Raw genomic sequence first — 17,906 nt, 5'->3', positions numbered from 1 at the left:
AGATCAACCGCTAAAAACAAGACAACTTTTAGATTAATTTCATAATAATACAAAGTACTATATAAGTCACCATCAGGTTACAACTTGTAAATAACAAATATCCCCAAAAGGTGCATTATTATTAAATAATCTAAAAATTGTCTTATTTTTTACGGATGACCAAAAGATGGTCTTATATATAACAATTTTTCCAAAAATTTATTCTGCCTTTTCTTTTATTTTGAAGTTGAAGCTTAGGATTTCGATATATCCATTTAAAAAAAAAAAAAAAAGACCTAAACTATTTGGGCCGTTGTACTCCGTATCAGTTTTGCAACTGTCAGTTAAAAACCTTTTTCGCGCCACATCTGGGAACGCTCAGTGTTCCTTGCACTCCTTCACTTACAATTCACCCAGAATACCCTAATTCAAAATTATCATTACTGTGATTTTTCCAAAAATCTTTGAAATATTTTCAAGATTTTGATCTGTTAGAGTATAACTTTTCAAATAAATGTTCAAACTTTGAGCCCTAAACCACCAAATTTAATTTAAGTACTTTTATTCATGATTAACCCTGGTTAATCTGAAACTTCCCCACATTCATTTCATGAAGTTATCTCAATATACTATTGGTATGATAGCTTCTTCTTTGTTGTTATTTTGTTTCGCTACATTCGTGCACACCAACTGTTCGATGTTTGTTCTGTGAGAATTCTGAAACCTGCTGTCATTGTGTATTTGTAAGATCATCCTATCCTGATTTGGGTTTTTATCCAATGTTCAGGAGGAGTTTATTCAAAGTTCAGAATCTGTTTTCTAGTGTAACCCATCAAGCTCGCGGCTTTTCTTACAAACCTGTCTCTAATCAAGTCAATAGGTACTTCTGTCAGGCAAAACTCATTGATTCGATACGTTTAAGTCTCCGGTCTGGATCATCTGATTTGCTTCTTCCTTTGTTAGATAATCCGAATTTGGATTCGTTTGTAGTTTCGAATGCCCTCCGTTCTGCCCCTTCCCCTGAATCTGCTCTGTCTTTTGTTGAAGCCCTTAAAAAGGTGCCTAATTTTTCTCATACCCAACATACTCTTCATGCAATTGCTAAAATTCTAGCTAAATCAAGTCGTACTCGTCAGCTGAAAAAGCTTGTTGATGCAATCAATGCTGGCGAATTCCCAAAGGTTCGACCTGTTAGTTATGTGGACCAAATGAGATGGTATGCTATTGCAGGAGATATTGACTTGGTACTTTGTGTCTGGGATGAACTTCGTGCTCAACGTAAAGGACCATGTATTGAATCTTACAACATAGTCATGGGACTCTATGTCGTAATGGGAAAGGACTTGGAAGCTGTTCAGACATTTTGTAGCATAATGCGAGAAGGAGCTATCCCCAACTCACGGACATTTACTATCATTATTGAGCATCTTGTAAACTCTGGGAAAGTAGAAAAGGCAAAGGAAGTTTTTTATAAACTGCCACAAATGAGAGTTAAGCGTACCTTAAGGCAGTATTCACTTCTTATAGAGGCATTCATGAATATCCAACAGTACTATGCTGTGAAAAGCCTTCTTAGAGAAATGAAGACGGAAGGTATACTACCTCCAAGATCTATGTTGTCATTATTGCAACATATGGGTGAAGCAGAAGTATTGGAAGAGTGTGATGAATTTATTAAAGAGATGGTACCTGATAGTCGAATTAAGAACATAGAGTTATGTGCTGCTAATCACAATAGTGGTGACCTTGAGGAAGATGTTGATGATTGCAGCAGTGAATCTGACATTGTAAATGTTCAGTTGAAGCCATGGCTGGACCCGATTGCTTTGGCTAGTGCCTTAAGGGACTGGACAGAGGCTGACAAATCTGCTTTAGAAGATGCTAAACTTGTGTGGACAAGCCGCTTGGTTTGCAAGATGGTTAGGCACTTCAAATCACCTGAAACAGCATGGCAATTTTTCTGTTGGGTTGCTCATCAACCTGGATTCATTCATGATGTTCACACTTATTCAGGGATGATCACAAAATTAGCAAGCCATGGGAGGGTTGATCTTGTTCATGATATATTGTTAAAACTGATGGATGAAGGACTTAAGTTGACACTCAGCACCATAAGACAGATTATTGATTTCTATGGTCTTCACAAGGAAGGAGATGCTGCTTTAAGGATATTCCATTATGTTAAATTGCTATGCGGTCACTTCTCCAAATTTGATATGGTGCTTTTATATTCCTCTCTGTTACGCACACTGCTCAAGTGTGGGAGGGATGGCGATACCATAGACACTGTCAAGCAGATGTACGCTTTGGAAATTTACCCTGATGCGCAGACATTTTCTGGATTGATGCATCATTTTGCAGTTCGGGGTGATTTCAGAACGGTCCAGAAACTATTTGAGATGGTAAAACAGTGTGGTGTAGAGCCAGATGCTTACATGTATAAGACACTTGTCCGTGCTTACTGTAAGTATGGTAGGGCTACTCTTGCACTGAGACTCTTAGAAGACATGAACAACTCTGGTTTGGTTCCTGATGGTGAGACAAAGTCATTGCTTGTCAAAGGTCTTTGGAAGGAAGGAAGACTAAGAGAAGCTTCTATAGTTGAAGAGACTTGTGAGAAACAAGATGACATCCTTCCACTTCCTTCCGCTGTTCAGATGTTCAATATCTGCTCTGGAGATCTTATACATGTACACAAGCTATATAGTAGCAGCTTTCAAGGCTCTATTGGCTAGTGTTGTTCAGTGAGAATCATATGTATTTTTCGGTCAATTTCAACTGATTTGAAATGAAGCACCATGATTTATGTGCAGCTTCTCCCTGGATTTGAAGGTTATAATTCTGATACCTCATTTTTTTATCCTTCTGAATCTTGTGCCTGTTGACTGTATTTCACTCAATTTCTGAACTATGTTGTCTTGCTTGATTCAGAATTTTACTTCTTACAATTGATGATAATTTGAGCGACTCATCTTCTATGGCATTTTATAACATGATAATGTAAAATTCTCACAATTTTTCAAATCTTTATTTCAAAAGAGAAATAGAATGTGAGACAAGTGCAAAATTGTTTGCTGTGTTGACTTTGTCATCCTGCTGGTTAAGTATTGGAGATGAGAAATTCTGAAGAATAAAGGTTTTCTGTATTCAGCTATTAGTTGAAATGACATAATATATGACTGTATCAGCAATAAGTTGCATACTTTTCTACCTTCTAAACTTATTACTGAAAATTCCTTCCCGTGGGTTACCAAATTAATTTTGAACTACTAGGAAGAAAAATTGTAAATGTAAAAATGTTGATATTACAAATTAAACTATAGTAGGTGCCTAAAAGAATAGAAGGAGGGGGGGGGGGGGGGGGGGAGGGGGGGAGAGATGCAAGTACTCTCAGTGAACGGTCCCCTGAAAGCTCTGCAAAACTGTTGCCTTGAATTTACAGCGATGATTCCCAGGTCATTGACGTACTCAACACTTTTGAGAGAGACTTTACAATTTCCTCCATATCTGGCCTGCTTGACGGATCTTTATTCAGGCAAAGTTCGATTAGTCTTGCTACAGAGATAGCAGATTCAGAAGGATAATTCCCTTTTAGAGAAGGATCCATCAAGCTCTTTAGCCGATCCTTTCCCTTTGTTTCATCAAAAACACCCACGAAAACATCTGATACATTCCCATCTAATCTTTCGCATAGATTAGCAACTTTCTTTCCTGTGAGCACCTCTAGCATTAGCATCCCAAAAGCATACACATCTAGTTTTGTTGATAGTTGGCCTTTCTCTCTATACTCTGGTGAAAGGTAAACTTGTTCAGATGCAATTTTTTCTTTTTGTCCTTCTGCTGATCTTGCTGAGCTGAAATAGCTGATCTTTGCCCTGAATTCAATGTCAAGGAGAACGCGACTGCTCTTAAAATCTTTGTAGACATAGGGAGGACTATTATAGCTGTGAATATAGTTAAGCCCTCTAGCAACATCTAGCACAATTTGCATCCTCTGTGTCCAACTTAAGAACTTCTGATTGGTATTATTGCTGAATATCCAGTCGTTCAGAGGCCCATTCGATGCATACTCATAGATGAGATACCAGCGCCCTTCATTGAAACAAACACCTAGAACACGTATAAGGTTGAAATGGTTGATCTTGGACAGGGAATTTATCTCCTTGGACACATCCCTTTTCATCTTCTTAATGGCAGTCAGATCACCATTCATTTTACCCCGGTAAACAGAGCCTTTAATTTGGGAACCAGGACTGAAATCATCTGTTGCATACTGCAACTCCATAAAATTATACACTTTCATAGATTGGGCTATGTTGGCTAAGCTTTCTAGAGACTCTCGGTGCTCAACCTCTGTTTTCTTCCATATAGGGTTTTCATATGCTTCGAATGTCTCTGCTGGAAGAATATCTGCTTCTGTCTTTGTTTTTCCTGAGGACATGCAGCAAACTGATATTATGATGACTAAGATAACAACTATTCCAGCAACAGCTCCAATGGCGATATAAGCTGACATCTTATATTGAGGCTGTTATGATAATGGTGGTTATTTGCCCGGTATAAGAACTCGGTATTTGGTGATAAGCTATGAACAATGGAGATTCAAAGGATAAAACTTGGAGAAGGTAAAGCATTTGATAGATATTTCATTATGAAGTTCATCGTGCAAACTATCTTTGGTTGACCATCTCAAGTGTTTTTAATCATATTAACAACAATCCAACCTGTATGAGAAGTAGGTCTAGTTTCATGGTTGTCATTAAGCATTTCATGTCACATATCAGGGACACATCCTCTTTATTAAACTAGAATGACAAGCTCTCCACTAACCTGAAATTTATATGGAAACTATATATATTAATATATTTTAGTCAATTTTTTATTATTAATCTCCCTTAGTAGTGGCGTAATAATTGATAGGTATAGATAGACCTGGCAAATGGGACGTTTAGGTTAGGTCAATTTCGGGTCGGATCGGGTCATTTTGGGTTAATTAACATTTGGGTCGAGTCAGGTCAATTCGGGTTTTGGGTATTGCTTGGGTTAGGTATCGGGTCAATTTCGGATCGGGTATGTTCGGGTCGGGTCAATATGTTCGGGTCATATTCGGGTCGGTCAAAATCAAGTTGGATCATGTTCGGGTTGTTATTTGTGGATCAAACTCAAATCAATAATTTTATATTTTATTATTGTTATAATAAGAACTATCAATTCGATTAATGAGTTTGGCTAAGGTTGAAGATAAACAACTTGAGTTATTTTGGCACCAGACAAATTTAGTTCAATTATAAGGTAATTTTAGTTCTGGTTATTTCGAGTATCGGGTCTATTTCGGGTCGGGTTATTTCGGGTTCGGGTCAGTGCGGGTGTCGGGTCAGGATTGGGTTAACTCTATTTTTGGGTTGGGTCTGGGTCTGGGTCTGGGTCGGGTCAATTTCGAGTTATTTTTGGGTTGATGTTTTTGGGTCAATTTGGGTCATAGGTCAGGTCATCGGGTCTAGATTAGAATTGCCAGGTCTAGTCATGGATAGTCATGTAATTATGAATTATTGATGATCACAAAGACATGAAGTATAGACAAAAAAAATTTTGGCTGTTTCTAACCGTTTAGATTTTATTCTTGTAAAGTTGTAACACAGATGATTTGGTGCTATTAAAATTATATTCTAGTCTTTCTGCAAATCAACTTTGTTTTTGTTGTAACTAGCTTAGGCCCCGTGTCATGCACGGTAAGTGTAATTTATTTTTAAGAAAATTATTATGTCTAACAAATAAAAGTGATGCTTTAAAGTAATTTCTTTAATATCAATAATATGAATCAATTTTATTACGGAGTATTAATTTTTTAGCAAAATTTAATGTTACTCCGTCTATCAGATAATTAAAAAGGAGTTAGATTAATATTTTAGGGAAGAATTATAAGCACCAAATAAAAAGGAATATTTTTATAATAAAGATAATATAAAAGATTTGAAATGATATTATAATTGTATCAAATATTCACCAAAAAAAAAATGGTTAAAAAGGGAAGGAGTTTTGGAGGGAAAAAATTAATCAACACTAGGATGTGACACGTGTCACTCCCAGTCTGTTTTAGTATTAAGTTATTATTATTGATTTATTAAAAAAGAACTAAATTTTTTATTTAGGAAGATATCTTGGGTAAATTGACAAAAGAATGTATTTCGTGGGGATAAAAAAAAAATTGATGTACGAACTGCGTAATGGGACGGGAATTAAAAAGCCAAGCTTTACACAAGAAATTGAAATAAAATAAGGTTTAAAATCTCTCTTTCTCTCCCTTTTTTTTTTGTGCAAATGAGGGGACTAAGCCCTGAAAACAACAATAAAACAAACTAAGGGGGGATAAGACGTGGCAAGGCCACACCAACTACATCATCGTGCAAAATACGCCCTAAAGCTATAGGGGGGAATTAAATCAACTCGATGGAGTTGTTCTCAGAAACACCGTGATTAGCTAGCCAATCAGCCGCTCTATTCACTTCTCTATATACATGATGAACCTCTACCTGCCAATTAGTATCCTCTAGCAAACGCTTGCATCTTGAAACCACGTGCACACTCTCACCACAATATGTACTAGAGATGTTCAGAGCTTGAACAAAAGCTTGACTGTCCAGCTGAACTAGAATTCTAGCAAGATGTATTCGAGCAGCCAGGCCAAGGCCATATTCAAGGGCCTTTGCTTCAGCCATAAACGCATTAGTTGCACCAAGCTTGAGAGAAAAACCATATGCCAGCTTCCCTGTATGATCCCTGATTAGGCCACCTCCCCCTGCCAAACTTGGAGACCCTCTAGCTGCTCCGTCTGTGTTCAGAGCCAGCCAACCAACAGGAGGGGCAAGCCACCTAATATATGCTTCCTACCTTATGTCACTGCTATGAGTGACCTTAGTCACATCCTTTCCCGTGATCCTCCAAGTTTCTTCAAACCTTGCTAGCAAAAATTGATTAGTATCTATAAGGATATCCTAAGTGTTACCAAATGCAACACTATTTCTCCATCTCCAAAGCCACCAAACAACAATAGCAAAATAGGTTGGCCAGATTTCCGAGGAAAGATCATTTCGAACTTGCACTTTCTCATTCCTAACAATCCACTGCTTAAGAGTACCTTGCCAGAAAGAAGGAAATTTTGCAGGGCCTCCAACACTTCTTCAAACTTCTTTGGCAGCCTTGCAATCTCTAAGAACATGCAGTGATGTTTCTTCCATATTGTTGCATAACTTACACCAAGATTCAGCTGCAATATTTCGCTTGAATCTGTTAACATTTGTCATGATTCTGTTGTGCAACACTAGCCATAAAAAGACCTTCATCCTTTGTTGAACTCTCAGCTTCCAGATCAAATCCCAGCTACCATCATTAGCTTGCTCTTCTATACTGCCACGAATAATAACAAGAGCTAATTTAATTGTAAATTTTCCCCTGGAAGAGCCCCCCCAATATAGCAGGTCCCCCATGCTAGGATCCTCTCTTAATGCGTGAGCAACAATTTCTTGCAATGTAAACGAGGGAAGTAAGTCTGCGAATAAATTCCACTTCCAACCCAGATTAGCGTCCCACATCTCAGCCACCGTTGCACCATCAATGTCTTGGGGAATGTCAACAGTGGCTATTGAGCAAAGGGAGCGCCCATTTATGATCCCAAAACAGAGTTGTGTCACCCCGATTCACTGCTACTCTCGCACCCTCGCAAATAAACTTGGTATTAGCAGTAATACCTCGCCATACATTAGACATGTTAGCCTTGGGTTCGAACATATCTACATCACAGGGACTTTTACAGTATTTAGCTCTAAGGACACGAGCCCACAATGCATTTGGTTCAGTCAAAATTTGCTAGCCAAGTTTAGTGAGAAAGGTTGCATTGGTGTCTCTAGCTGCCCGAATAGCTAAGCCACCCTGCTCTTTTGGTAACTGCAGCATCTCCCATGACAGTAGGTGGATTTTCCTCTTGTCATCACACCCACCCCAAATAAACCTTCTCACTTTTTATTTATTTATTTTTATTTATTTTTTATTATTATTATCTATTTCATCACATATCGAACGAGGTATTTTCGCAGATTGCATAGCATAAGAGCTCATTATTGAAATCGTTGATTTCGCTAATTTAATTCGACCAGCGATAGATAAATATTTTGATTTCTAGCCTGAGAGTCGCCTATAAATTTTCTCACACAAATATGAGAAAGTATTTCTGGTCACTCTGCTCGTTAGGGTGGGTATACCTGAAAATTCTCCAAGGTCATCAGTAGCTTTGATTCCCAGTGCTTGGCTAATTTCACAAGCATTCTCCGAAGTCAGATTTTGAGAGAAGTAAATCCTTGATTTAGGATAACTAACTCTCTGACCTGATGCACCACAAAAACGATTTAGACATTCACGAATAATGTGAGCTTGATCAGTTGAAGCTTCGGCAAATAAGATAATGTCATCGGCAAAGCATAAATTAGATAGCTTCGGACCGTTCATGCTTGCATAAATTGGCTGCCAACGATTTGCAATGATGGATTCTTCAATTATCTGGTTTAACCTTTCCATACGTAGGACAAAAATGTAAGGCGATAGAAGGTCACCTTGTCGAATACCTCGCCCTGGTTTAAAAGATTGAGTTGGTTCGCCATTCCAGAGAACTTGCATTGAAGCCGTCGTGATACATTCCATGATAACATCAGTCAATAAACAAGGGAAACGGATCTCAAGAAGGGTATCACGGATGAAATCCCATCTTAATCTATTGTAAGCCTTCTCGAAATCTATTTTAATAGCCATCATGCCTTTTCTTCCTTGTTTATGTCTCATAGTATGGATAACTTCTTGAACAATAACAATATTGTCAGTGATTTGACGACCCGATTGTTTGATTACAAGAAGTCAAGTGCGGCATAATAGGTTTAATGCGATTGACAATTTCCTTTGTGATGACCTTATACACAAAACATTGCATAGGCCAATCGGTCTAAATTGAGAGGCTAATTCCGGAGAATCAACTTTAGGAATAAGCACAATGAAGGTCTCGTTTAGTTTCTCTGGAATTCCCTTGCCCACAAAAACATCAAGCACGACCTAATAGACATTGTTGGCTACTAAGTCCCAGTGTTTTTGAAAAATAGGACTTAAAATCCATCCAGACCCGGTGCTTTAAGTGCCCCCATCTCATTGATGACTTTATCGATCTCACATTTAGCAAAAGGTCGAGATAAATTATCCCAATCTCGTTGGGTAAATTTTGGGAAAATGTCAGAAGGGAAATTGCCCTGCTCATCTCCACCTTCATCCGTAAATAGAGTAGTGAAATAGTTCACAATATTATCCTGAACTCTTGTTTTGTCATGAATCCAATCACCATTATCATGCTCTTTAATAGTCATAATTTTATTTCTCCACCTTCGAGTGATAGTACTAAGGTGAAAAAAAAGGTTGCATTGCGATCCCCTTCTCTAATCCAGTCAACTCTGGATTTCTGGTACCACAAAATTTCTTCCTGCTCCAAGACCTCATCAAGTTCCTTTCTCAACTTTGCTTCCAACTTGATAAGATCACGAGATTTTTGCATAGCCAAATGCCGTTGCACACCAGAAATCCTAGCCAACAAATTACGGTTCTCTTGAAAATATTGTGGAAAACATTGTGATTTCATTCCTGTAAATCTTGCGCAAATTTATTAAGGTGGGGAATAAGAGGGGCTTCTTTATCCCACTTCTCTTCAACAAAATTCCGAAAGTACTCATCATGAGTGAGCCAAGCAGCTTGGAATTTGAATGATTTGTTAATCGAGGAAATTGGAGCAAAGCCATTGGGTGAAATTATAATCGGACAATGGTCCGATTGAATAGCGGGAAGATTTTTCGCAGCTGCATTAGCAAATCTCAGAGACCATTCACCATTACAAAGTGCTCTGTCAAGTCTAGCACTTGTCCTTGTATCAACAAAGGTACCATGAGACCAAGTATGACCCGGGCCACTAAATTTCACTTCAAGGAGATTCATATCTTCAACCCATTCGTTGAATCGGGCTGAGCGTCTAGTTGTTTCGGGGCAACTTGAACTACGCTCGTGAGAAAAACGTGTATCATTAAAGTCTTCTGCAAACATCCATGGTTTACTGTGGGAGTTAGCAAATTCCCTTAATTCATTCTAGAGATCAGTCCTTTTTGCAAGATCAGGACTAGCATAAACGGTCGTGAAGTACTACGGGGTACGTTAATGAATGAGAAACCATTTGATAAAGTAAGGGAAGAAAATTAAGAAGAGAACAAAGGTGCAAGTTAATGAATGAGAAGCCATTTGAATTGGATTTTGGCTTGAACGAGGTGGGAAAGATTGTATGATTACATAGTATGCTTTCCTAAATGATGTATTATGATTGACAGCCACTTCGGTCATTTTATAAGCTATGTTACTCATACTCTTCATCTTCGTTATACCTCAAATACCCTGTGGTATATACTCAAAACTTGTCAGATTTTGGGAAAACTCCTCAATCTGGAGTGTACCATTGATCAATATATATAGAGTTTTACAAATATCGTAAACCTAGTACGATAAGGATACAAAATATATACAATTATTATTCTAATCTGCGACAAATATTATCATAACTATAATATCTATCACACCCCCGCAGTCAAGACTGGATCTAAAATCCAAAAATAACTCCCGTGGTAAGCCTTTTATGAAAATGTCCACAAACTGATATCTAGAAGAAACATGTAGAACCCAAACTTCTCCCAAAGCAACCTTTTCTCGAACAAAATGAATATACACCTCCACATGTTTGGTGCGTTCGTTGGTGTTGTATCGGGTTTCCAGAAAGATAGATAGCATTGACATTATCACAATAGACAATAGTAGCCTGTCGAAGAGGGCAATGTAACTCAAGTAAGAGATTACGGAGCCAACATGCCTCAGAGACAACCTTAGCGACGCCTAGATATTCTGCTTCTGCACTCGATTTAGATAATGTATGCTGACGCTTAGATGACCAAGAAATGAGGTTGTCCCCAAGAAAGCAGCAATAACCCGATGTGGAACGACGGGTATCGGGACAACCTCCCCAGTCAGCGTCAGTGTAAATAATCAAACGATGAGAAGAAGATGGATATAAATGTAAGCATGATCAATGGTACCCTGAACATAACGCATAATGCGTTTCAATGCATCATAATGAGATTCCCGGGGATCATGCATAAAAAGACGCACCTGTTGTACCGCATAGGCAATATCTGGCCTAGTGAAGGTGAGATACTAGAGAGCACCTGCTAAACTGCGATACAAAGTAGGATCCCGAAAAGGTGGTCCTACATCTGCACTAAGTTTAGACTTAGTGTCAACTGGAGTAGTTGCAGGTTTACAAGAGCTCATACTCGCACGTTCTAAAATCTCCTGTGAATACTTTTCCTGTGAAATTAGCAAATAAGAAGGAGTATGGGTCACCGCATTCCCTAAAAAGTAGCTCAGAGGACCCAAATCAGTCATAGGGAACTCAGTTTGTAACTGAGATATAATCTCTACACGCAACCTGTCAGATGAGGTAGCTAAAATAATATCATCAACATATAGAAGTAAATATGCCATATCAAGGGAATGGACCCAATAGGAAGGCGGGAGTGAGGCATGAATGAGAAGAGTACGAGATACATTGTTTAAAGAACGAATCATGCGTTCGGCCTTCCCATTTTGGGATGAGGTGTGTGGACAAGAAAAACGAAAGACTAATCCATTAGTGGCACAAAACAATTTGAACGGATCATTGTCAAACTCCCTATCATGATCACTTTGAAATGATTTTATGGGTCGTTCGAATTGAGTGGCAACATATTGTCTAAAATTCAAAAAAGATTGAAAAGCTTGGGATTTGAATTTAAGTGGGATAGTCCATACAAAATGAGTAAAATCATCCAATAACACCAAATAATATTTATGACCATTAATACTACGAATAGGTGAGGTCCACAAATCGGCATGTATTATTTCAAAAGCAGTAGAAGTAGTACTTGAATCATAAAAGGGTAAACGAACATGTTTTCCTAATTGACATGAAACACAAAAAATAGAGTCATGCTCCTTAGTACAAGTGATTAAATTTCTAGACTTAAGAAAGCTTAAAGCTGAATCTCCTGGATGTCCTAAACGATTATGCCAAGAGGGTGAGGCAGCAACAGTGAGTGAAGTGGCAAGACATGTAGATGGATTGGTGTTGGTGGTCACAGGATATAAGTCCCCCGAACTATTACATCTCATTATTATTTTTCCCGTACCTAGATCCTTCACAGTTAAACCAAAAGGATCAAATTCAATAGACACAGAGTTATCTGAAGTGAATTTTCGAACAGAGATAAGATTTTTAACGATTTGAGGTGCTAATATAACATCACATAATGCTAAAGGGGGTTTTGAGTAAGGCAACTTAGTGTGACCATAACCTGTTACTGGAATGCGACTACCATTACCAACTAAAATATGATTATTAGTGCTCAAATTAAACAAGGGCATGACAATAGCTGAATTATTGGTCATGTGAGAAGTCGCACCCGAATCCATGTACCATGAGTTGTATTGCGGTAGTGTCATAGTTGCAAACGAATTACCCAATTCAGTTAGTGTCATAGGCGGCCCGAAGGATGGATGAGCAGCTTGATAATTGGGTATTGCATTGCATAGGCTTGTCGAGGATAATATTGGACCCCTGGATTGGGCCTTGGTGGCTGCCCAATTGGTCTTTCTTGCTGAGGATATGAACATGGTGCTGAGGCCCATTGTTGAGGCTGCTGCATTGGGCCCCATTGTTGGGATTGAGATGAAACCAATTTTGTTGGGGATTAGGAGCATTAGAGATTTGTTGCTGCTATTGGTTGTTCTCACGCCCCTTACCCCGACCATGGCCTTTACTTGCACCTCCCCTTCCCTGACCACGGCCGGTCCCGCGACCACCACCACCAGGTCCGGTGTCACCACCGAAGCGTTGATGCTGTTGTGGCTGGTTCGACTGCTGTGCGGCGGAGTTTGCAGGGGCATCGAGCTTTGCACCACGAAGGAGGTAGCTTGGCTGCCTTGGTCATTCGCACGTCTTGACTCCTCAAGGAGCAGTCGTGACCTTGCGGTCTCAAAAGATGGAAGAGGTTCAGTTTGTTGGATGATTGTAGCCACCGTATCAAAATCGGTGTGAATAAACCCCGATACGAGGCGAATAACAAGTTTCTGCTCCGACACCGGCTGGTCCACCGCGGCCAATTAATCCTTCAAGTTCTTTAGCTGTTGACAGTAGGAAGAAACGTCCAAAAAATTAGACAAGTGAAGGGAATTGAATTGGTTTTCAAGGTAAACAGCTCTCGTGTTCTTGTTATCTTGGAATAGGTCTTTCAACTTATTCCAAATTTTTTGAGCAGAGTCTCCACGACATAAGACGGTTTCCAAGAGATCAACTGAAATAGTGCCATATATCCATTGTTTAACAGTGGAGTCAAGACTCAGCCATAGGGATTCAGAAATATCAGACGGTCTTGGGGCGTTCGGATCGACATGATCAAGAACTTCAAACAATTCCTCCCAATTAGAATATTGTACCTTTTCCCGATCAAGAATCAAAGGAATTGCGTCCTTGATGTTATTGACAGAGAGAGCCGGGTGAAACTCCGTCGATGGAGGAGGTGGAGGTGGCAGTGGTGGATGGTCACTGTCCTTAGTCATGGCTGCTTTGGTAAGAAAATACGATTATAAGCACTGATTGCCAAAGTCAAATGCTTACTAGAAGACAAAATAACAGAAAAGCAAGGTGGAAGGAACAAGCTGTAAAGAATTTGGTTAATTAATTAACCAAAGAAGAATGCGGAAGCTAAGCTAAGGTCCCAAATAAAAAAACCAAAAAAGTTGGAAAAATAAAAAATTTGGATCTATAACCTAAGTTGTGATACCGTGTTAGATTTCGGGAAAACTCCTCAATGTGGAGTGTGTACAATTGATCAATATATATAGAGTTTTACAAATATCGTAAACCTAGTACGATTAGGGTACAAAATATATACAATTATTATCCTAATCTGCAATAAATATTATCATAACTATAATATCTATCAAAACTAATATGAGTACTCTGTGATATATACTCAAAACTAATATGAGTAGGAAATTTCGACCCTTCAAATTTTTTTTTATTTTTTTTATTTTTTTTCACAAAATAGATGAGTCAAACACTTAGACATGTATCTATGTTAAAAATAATTACCCGAATCAGTTTATAATCAAATGAATAATGCTTGAAAGGCATATTAGGAGGTTTTTTTTTTTTTTAGTAGCTAGGAAGTTGGTGGGTTGACCATTTTTACAAAAAAAAATAAAGATGTGGGGGAATGGTAAGTTGACAGATGGGTAAACAAAACCTCATATGTGGTCCATTGACAGTGTTATTAAAGTCAGTATTCAATTACATAAGAGGGAATTGTAAAAATAATCCTATGATACAAGCAACAAGGAAGTATCATGACAAAGTGATTAGTGTTATATTAAATTTATTGAAAATGGTATCAAATGATCATTAGAGCTCAACAAATATTAATTTAAAACATGTTATGAGCTGGTAGATGGATGACTCTCATGTTACTGATGGAACAATTATATAACTACCTCGGACTGCAAATTATAGGCATATCTACTATTTTGTTTTATTCATATTTCATTTTCTAATTCTAAATATGTAAAACTTTATTGTTGTAGATAAAAGAAGTATATTTTATGTGACAATATCGTTTATTAAATATATCGAGAATTCAGAAAACCGATAACCACAATTACTGATTTATTGTTTTGTTTTAGCTCAAGTTAAGATACCTCATTTTATGTGCAATTACATCACAAGATGAGGTGTGAAGGAAATATAAGAGAAAGTAATGCGAAACAATCTTGGGCATAAATCTCAACTTTTACCATGTATAGTTATTTTATAACTCAACTCAATCTAAACCCGAAATCTATTGTTTGAAGACAATTAAATCAGCAACATGTAGTTCTTGATTTGTAATAATCTATCCATTTCACTAGACAGCAAAACCAACCCGCACTCGAATACCAGAATTGAACGAGGAGCAAGTAAGCTAAGCAACATGCTGTCATTCTCCTGGTCTAACAGTAAGGTATCAAAGTCTGCAAACAGCGTTTACATAACAGTTGTGAGAAGGTCAATTCACCTACAAGATTACAGTATAAATATATCACAGCTTCTAAATTTGATTCAAAGCTAAATTTCTCACACAGCAGTCTTTCACCAATAGCTACTAACATTAACAAAGAACACAGACCCCAGCAATCTCCCAATGCCTCAGAAAATAGAGAGAATCTATTTCTAAATCTATGTCAGAAAATGAGAAGTTTTAAAAGAAACAAAGTTTTAATAGTACATATATATGCAACTATTTTGATAAGATGAAACATAAATTAGGAGATACTTTGGACATACGACGAATGACACCGAGACATAGGTTTCCTTCCTAAGAATGGTAACTAATTCATCATACGCAAAAAACAGGCCTTTATGAACAAAACATACACCAATGAAATGGAAACTAAACATGAGGTTTTTGTTGAACCAAAACAATTACTTGGAATTCCATACAGGTCTTAAAGCTGAAAGCAGGTGAATGACGAAAAGGCAGCAGCTGCTACATAAAACTATTTTATACATGATCATGAGCTAGAGTTACCAGCAGAAGTACTGGATCCCCAGATAAGTGAGGTTGTCAGAGTTTTGGACAGAATTTGAACAATTTCATCCATAGAAGGGCGCTTTCCTGGATCTTTTCTCAAGCAATGATCAACAAGCACGAGCATAGTATAAGCAATATCAGCAGGGTAATCCTCCCCAAGAGAAGAATCCATAAGATCTTTCAAGTTCGAAATCCCATCTTCCTCTTTTATCAAAGGCCCTAACACCTCTGATAAGTGAACCTTAACTCCTTCATAAAGGAAAGCGACATCCTTACCAGTTAGCATCTCAAGCAACAGAACACCAAATGCATAAACATCAAGCATGGGAGAGACTATTCCATTCTCCAAATACTCAGGTGCCAAATATCCCTTTGTCCCTACGATATGCTTCGTTAAGGTGAATTGACCATCATTTCCTATAACTGGCCTTGCGAGCCCAAACTTTGCAATTTTCCCCCTGAACTCGTCGTTAAGAAGAATATTCCTGCTCTTTATGTCCTTGTGAACATGTGGTGGGCTTGTATATCTATGTAGGTAGTTCAGTCCTGTGGCGACATCACAAGCCACCTGCATTCTTTGTCCCCAATTCAAGGTTTTCTTATCGGGGCTGTCTTGGTAAATCCAATCGCTCAAAGGTCCGTTACCTGCATATTCATAGACAAAGTACCAAATTCCATCCTGAAAGCAAACTCCCAACAACGTGATGAGATTTAAATGGTTGATCTTGTTTAGTACATTAATCTCTTTGCTGACATCTCCATCCATCTTCTTAATTACCACCTGATTGCCATTTACATTTCCCTTATACACCGATCCCTTGATCCAATGATCAGTACTGAAATTCGCTGTTGCTGCCTGCAGGTCCTTGAAACTGTATATTTTCAGGGAAGCTATTTTCGATATGCTCTCAAGAAACTCCAGGGATTCTGTCTCAGTCTCTAGAGATTTCTCTGTAATAGCCTTTTCTTGTGCTTCAAAGCTTCGCGATGACACAATTGGATCATTTTTCTTCCCCGTAGTTTTCCCTAGAAGCATACAGAAAAGAATGGTTCCTGCAACTGAAATAAATGCAGCGCCTACAACTATTCCAACCCCAAAATAAGCCCATTTCTTACTGGAACTCCCATTAGACGGCGGTTGTGATGGTGTAGCTCTAGGAGGAATTGATGGTGGAGGTAGTGGCGGAGGTGGTTCATAAGGAGGATAGTCCATTCCAGTACTATTGGGTGGGAATTGTACTGGAACAAGCAGGGTTGTGTTAGGTTGGATAACAGAATCCTGCTCGGATTTTCCATTTGCCTCGAGTGTTTGCCCAACATCAGCTATGAATCTATTAGCAATACTCGCTATAGCATTGCCTGATTGGACAACATAGGTAATAAGGTACCTAATCCCTGCATCAGATTGCTTTCTAGTAGGACAAGCACACCTTAGAGGTATATTAAGTTTCTCATCAGGGAATATATCTACTACATTTGGACTGGCTTTCTGAATTTGAATAGCATTACAAGTAGTCAAACTTTCAAAGTTATTGGTAATTATAACGTAATAATTTTCATTTGTTTGAACAACATAAGTGGTGTTGGCTTGGTAAAACCTACCTGCACAGGAGCAAGTCAAAGGGACGATCACCTCGGTGTTTGTTGCCAAGGCCTTGCTTAAGGATATGTTGTTGTTGATCGCAGATACCTCAGATGCGTTGGCAGATAAAAGGGAAGCAATGGAAGAGACGGTGTTGTAGGCTAGCTGAGCCCTATATATGAGAAAAGTTTGGCAAGTCCTATTCACACCATTACAGTCATACCCAAGAGCCGTAGAAGCGTTGTTATATACAGGGCAATTACTATCGCCGTAAGGCTGCTGGGCTACGAGCAAGTAAGGGAAGCAAATCAAGGAGAGAACGAAAGCCAAAGCTAAAGAAAGAGAAGCCATTTGGACTGAATATGGCTTGGTAGGGGTGGGATGGTGCAAAAGATGGTATGTTTATATAGTACTCGTATAAGATAGCAACCTTATAAAAGTAGTTGATACGAATTATTTTTGAAAGGCATTTTTTTGGAAGAGTTTTGTGTAGGAAAGCTACATGTTATTGCTAAGTTGACCATCTTCATCCTTGAAAAAAGGGGGATTAAGGTATGGAAATAGGGATGTTGTGGATGGCTCATGAATAATTTAAAACTCATAAGTGGGCCATAGGAAGT

The 17,906-nt window shown here is 38.4% G+C and overlaps 5 protein-coding genes across 5 annotated transcripts; 1 reads left to right on the top strand and 4 right to left on the bottom strand.

Moving 5' to 3' along the window:
- Positions 1-23: 23 nt before the first annotated feature.
- On the top strand, positions 24-3,026 carry LOC110686226 (pentatricopeptide repeat-containing protein At5g66631-like). The gene has a single exon (XM_021862837.1). The coding sequence runs from the start codon at positions 759-761 to the stop codon at positions 2,712-2,714; it is 1,956 nt and encodes a 651-aa protein (XP_021718529.1). The 5' UTR covers positions 24-758; the 3' UTR covers positions 2,715-3,026.
- A 352-nt stretch (positions 3,027-3,378) lies between these two features.
- LOC110686228 (lysM domain receptor-like kinase 4) lies at positions 3,379-4,673 on the bottom strand. Its single transcript, XM_021862842.1, has one exon. The coding sequence runs from the start codon at positions 4,493-4,495 to the stop codon at positions 3,416-3,418; it is 1,080 nt and encodes a 359-aa protein (XP_021718534.1). The 5' UTR covers positions 4,496-4,673; the 3' UTR covers positions 3,379-3,415.
- Positions 4,674-9,642: 4,969 nt separating this feature from the next.
- LOC110685739 lies at positions 9,643-10,101 on the bottom strand. The gene has a single exon (XM_021862260.1). It carries the CDS (start codon positions 10,099-10,101, stop codon positions 9,643-9,645), a length of 459 nt encoding a protein of 152 aa, XP_021717952.1.
- A 3,138-nt stretch (positions 10,102-13,239) lies between these two features.
- LOC110685738 lies at positions 13,240-13,695 on the bottom strand. The gene has a single exon (XM_021862259.1). The coding sequence runs from the start codon at positions 13,693-13,695 to the stop codon at positions 13,240-13,242; it is 456 nt and encodes a 151-aa protein (XP_021717951.1).
- A 1,781-nt stretch (positions 13,696-15,476) lies between these two features.
- On the bottom strand, positions 15,477-17,906 carry LOC110686225 (lysM domain receptor-like kinase 4). Its single transcript, XM_021862836.1, has one exon. It carries the CDS (start codon positions 17,635-17,637, stop codon positions 15,685-15,687), a length of 1,953 nt encoding a protein of 650 aa, XP_021718528.1. The 5' UTR covers positions 17,638-17,906; the 3' UTR covers positions 15,477-15,684.

The sequence above is a fragment of the Chenopodium quinoa genome, unplaced genomic scaffold (genome assembly GCF_001683475.1).
Source record: "Chenopodium quinoa cultivar QQ74 unplaced genomic scaffold, ASM168347v1, whole genome shotgun sequence".
Lineage (NCBI taxonomy): Eukaryota > Viridiplantae > Streptophyta > Magnoliopsida > Caryophyllales > Amaranthaceae > Chenopodium > Chenopodium quinoa.
This window is presented reverse-complemented; position numbering and strand designations above follow the sequence as displayed.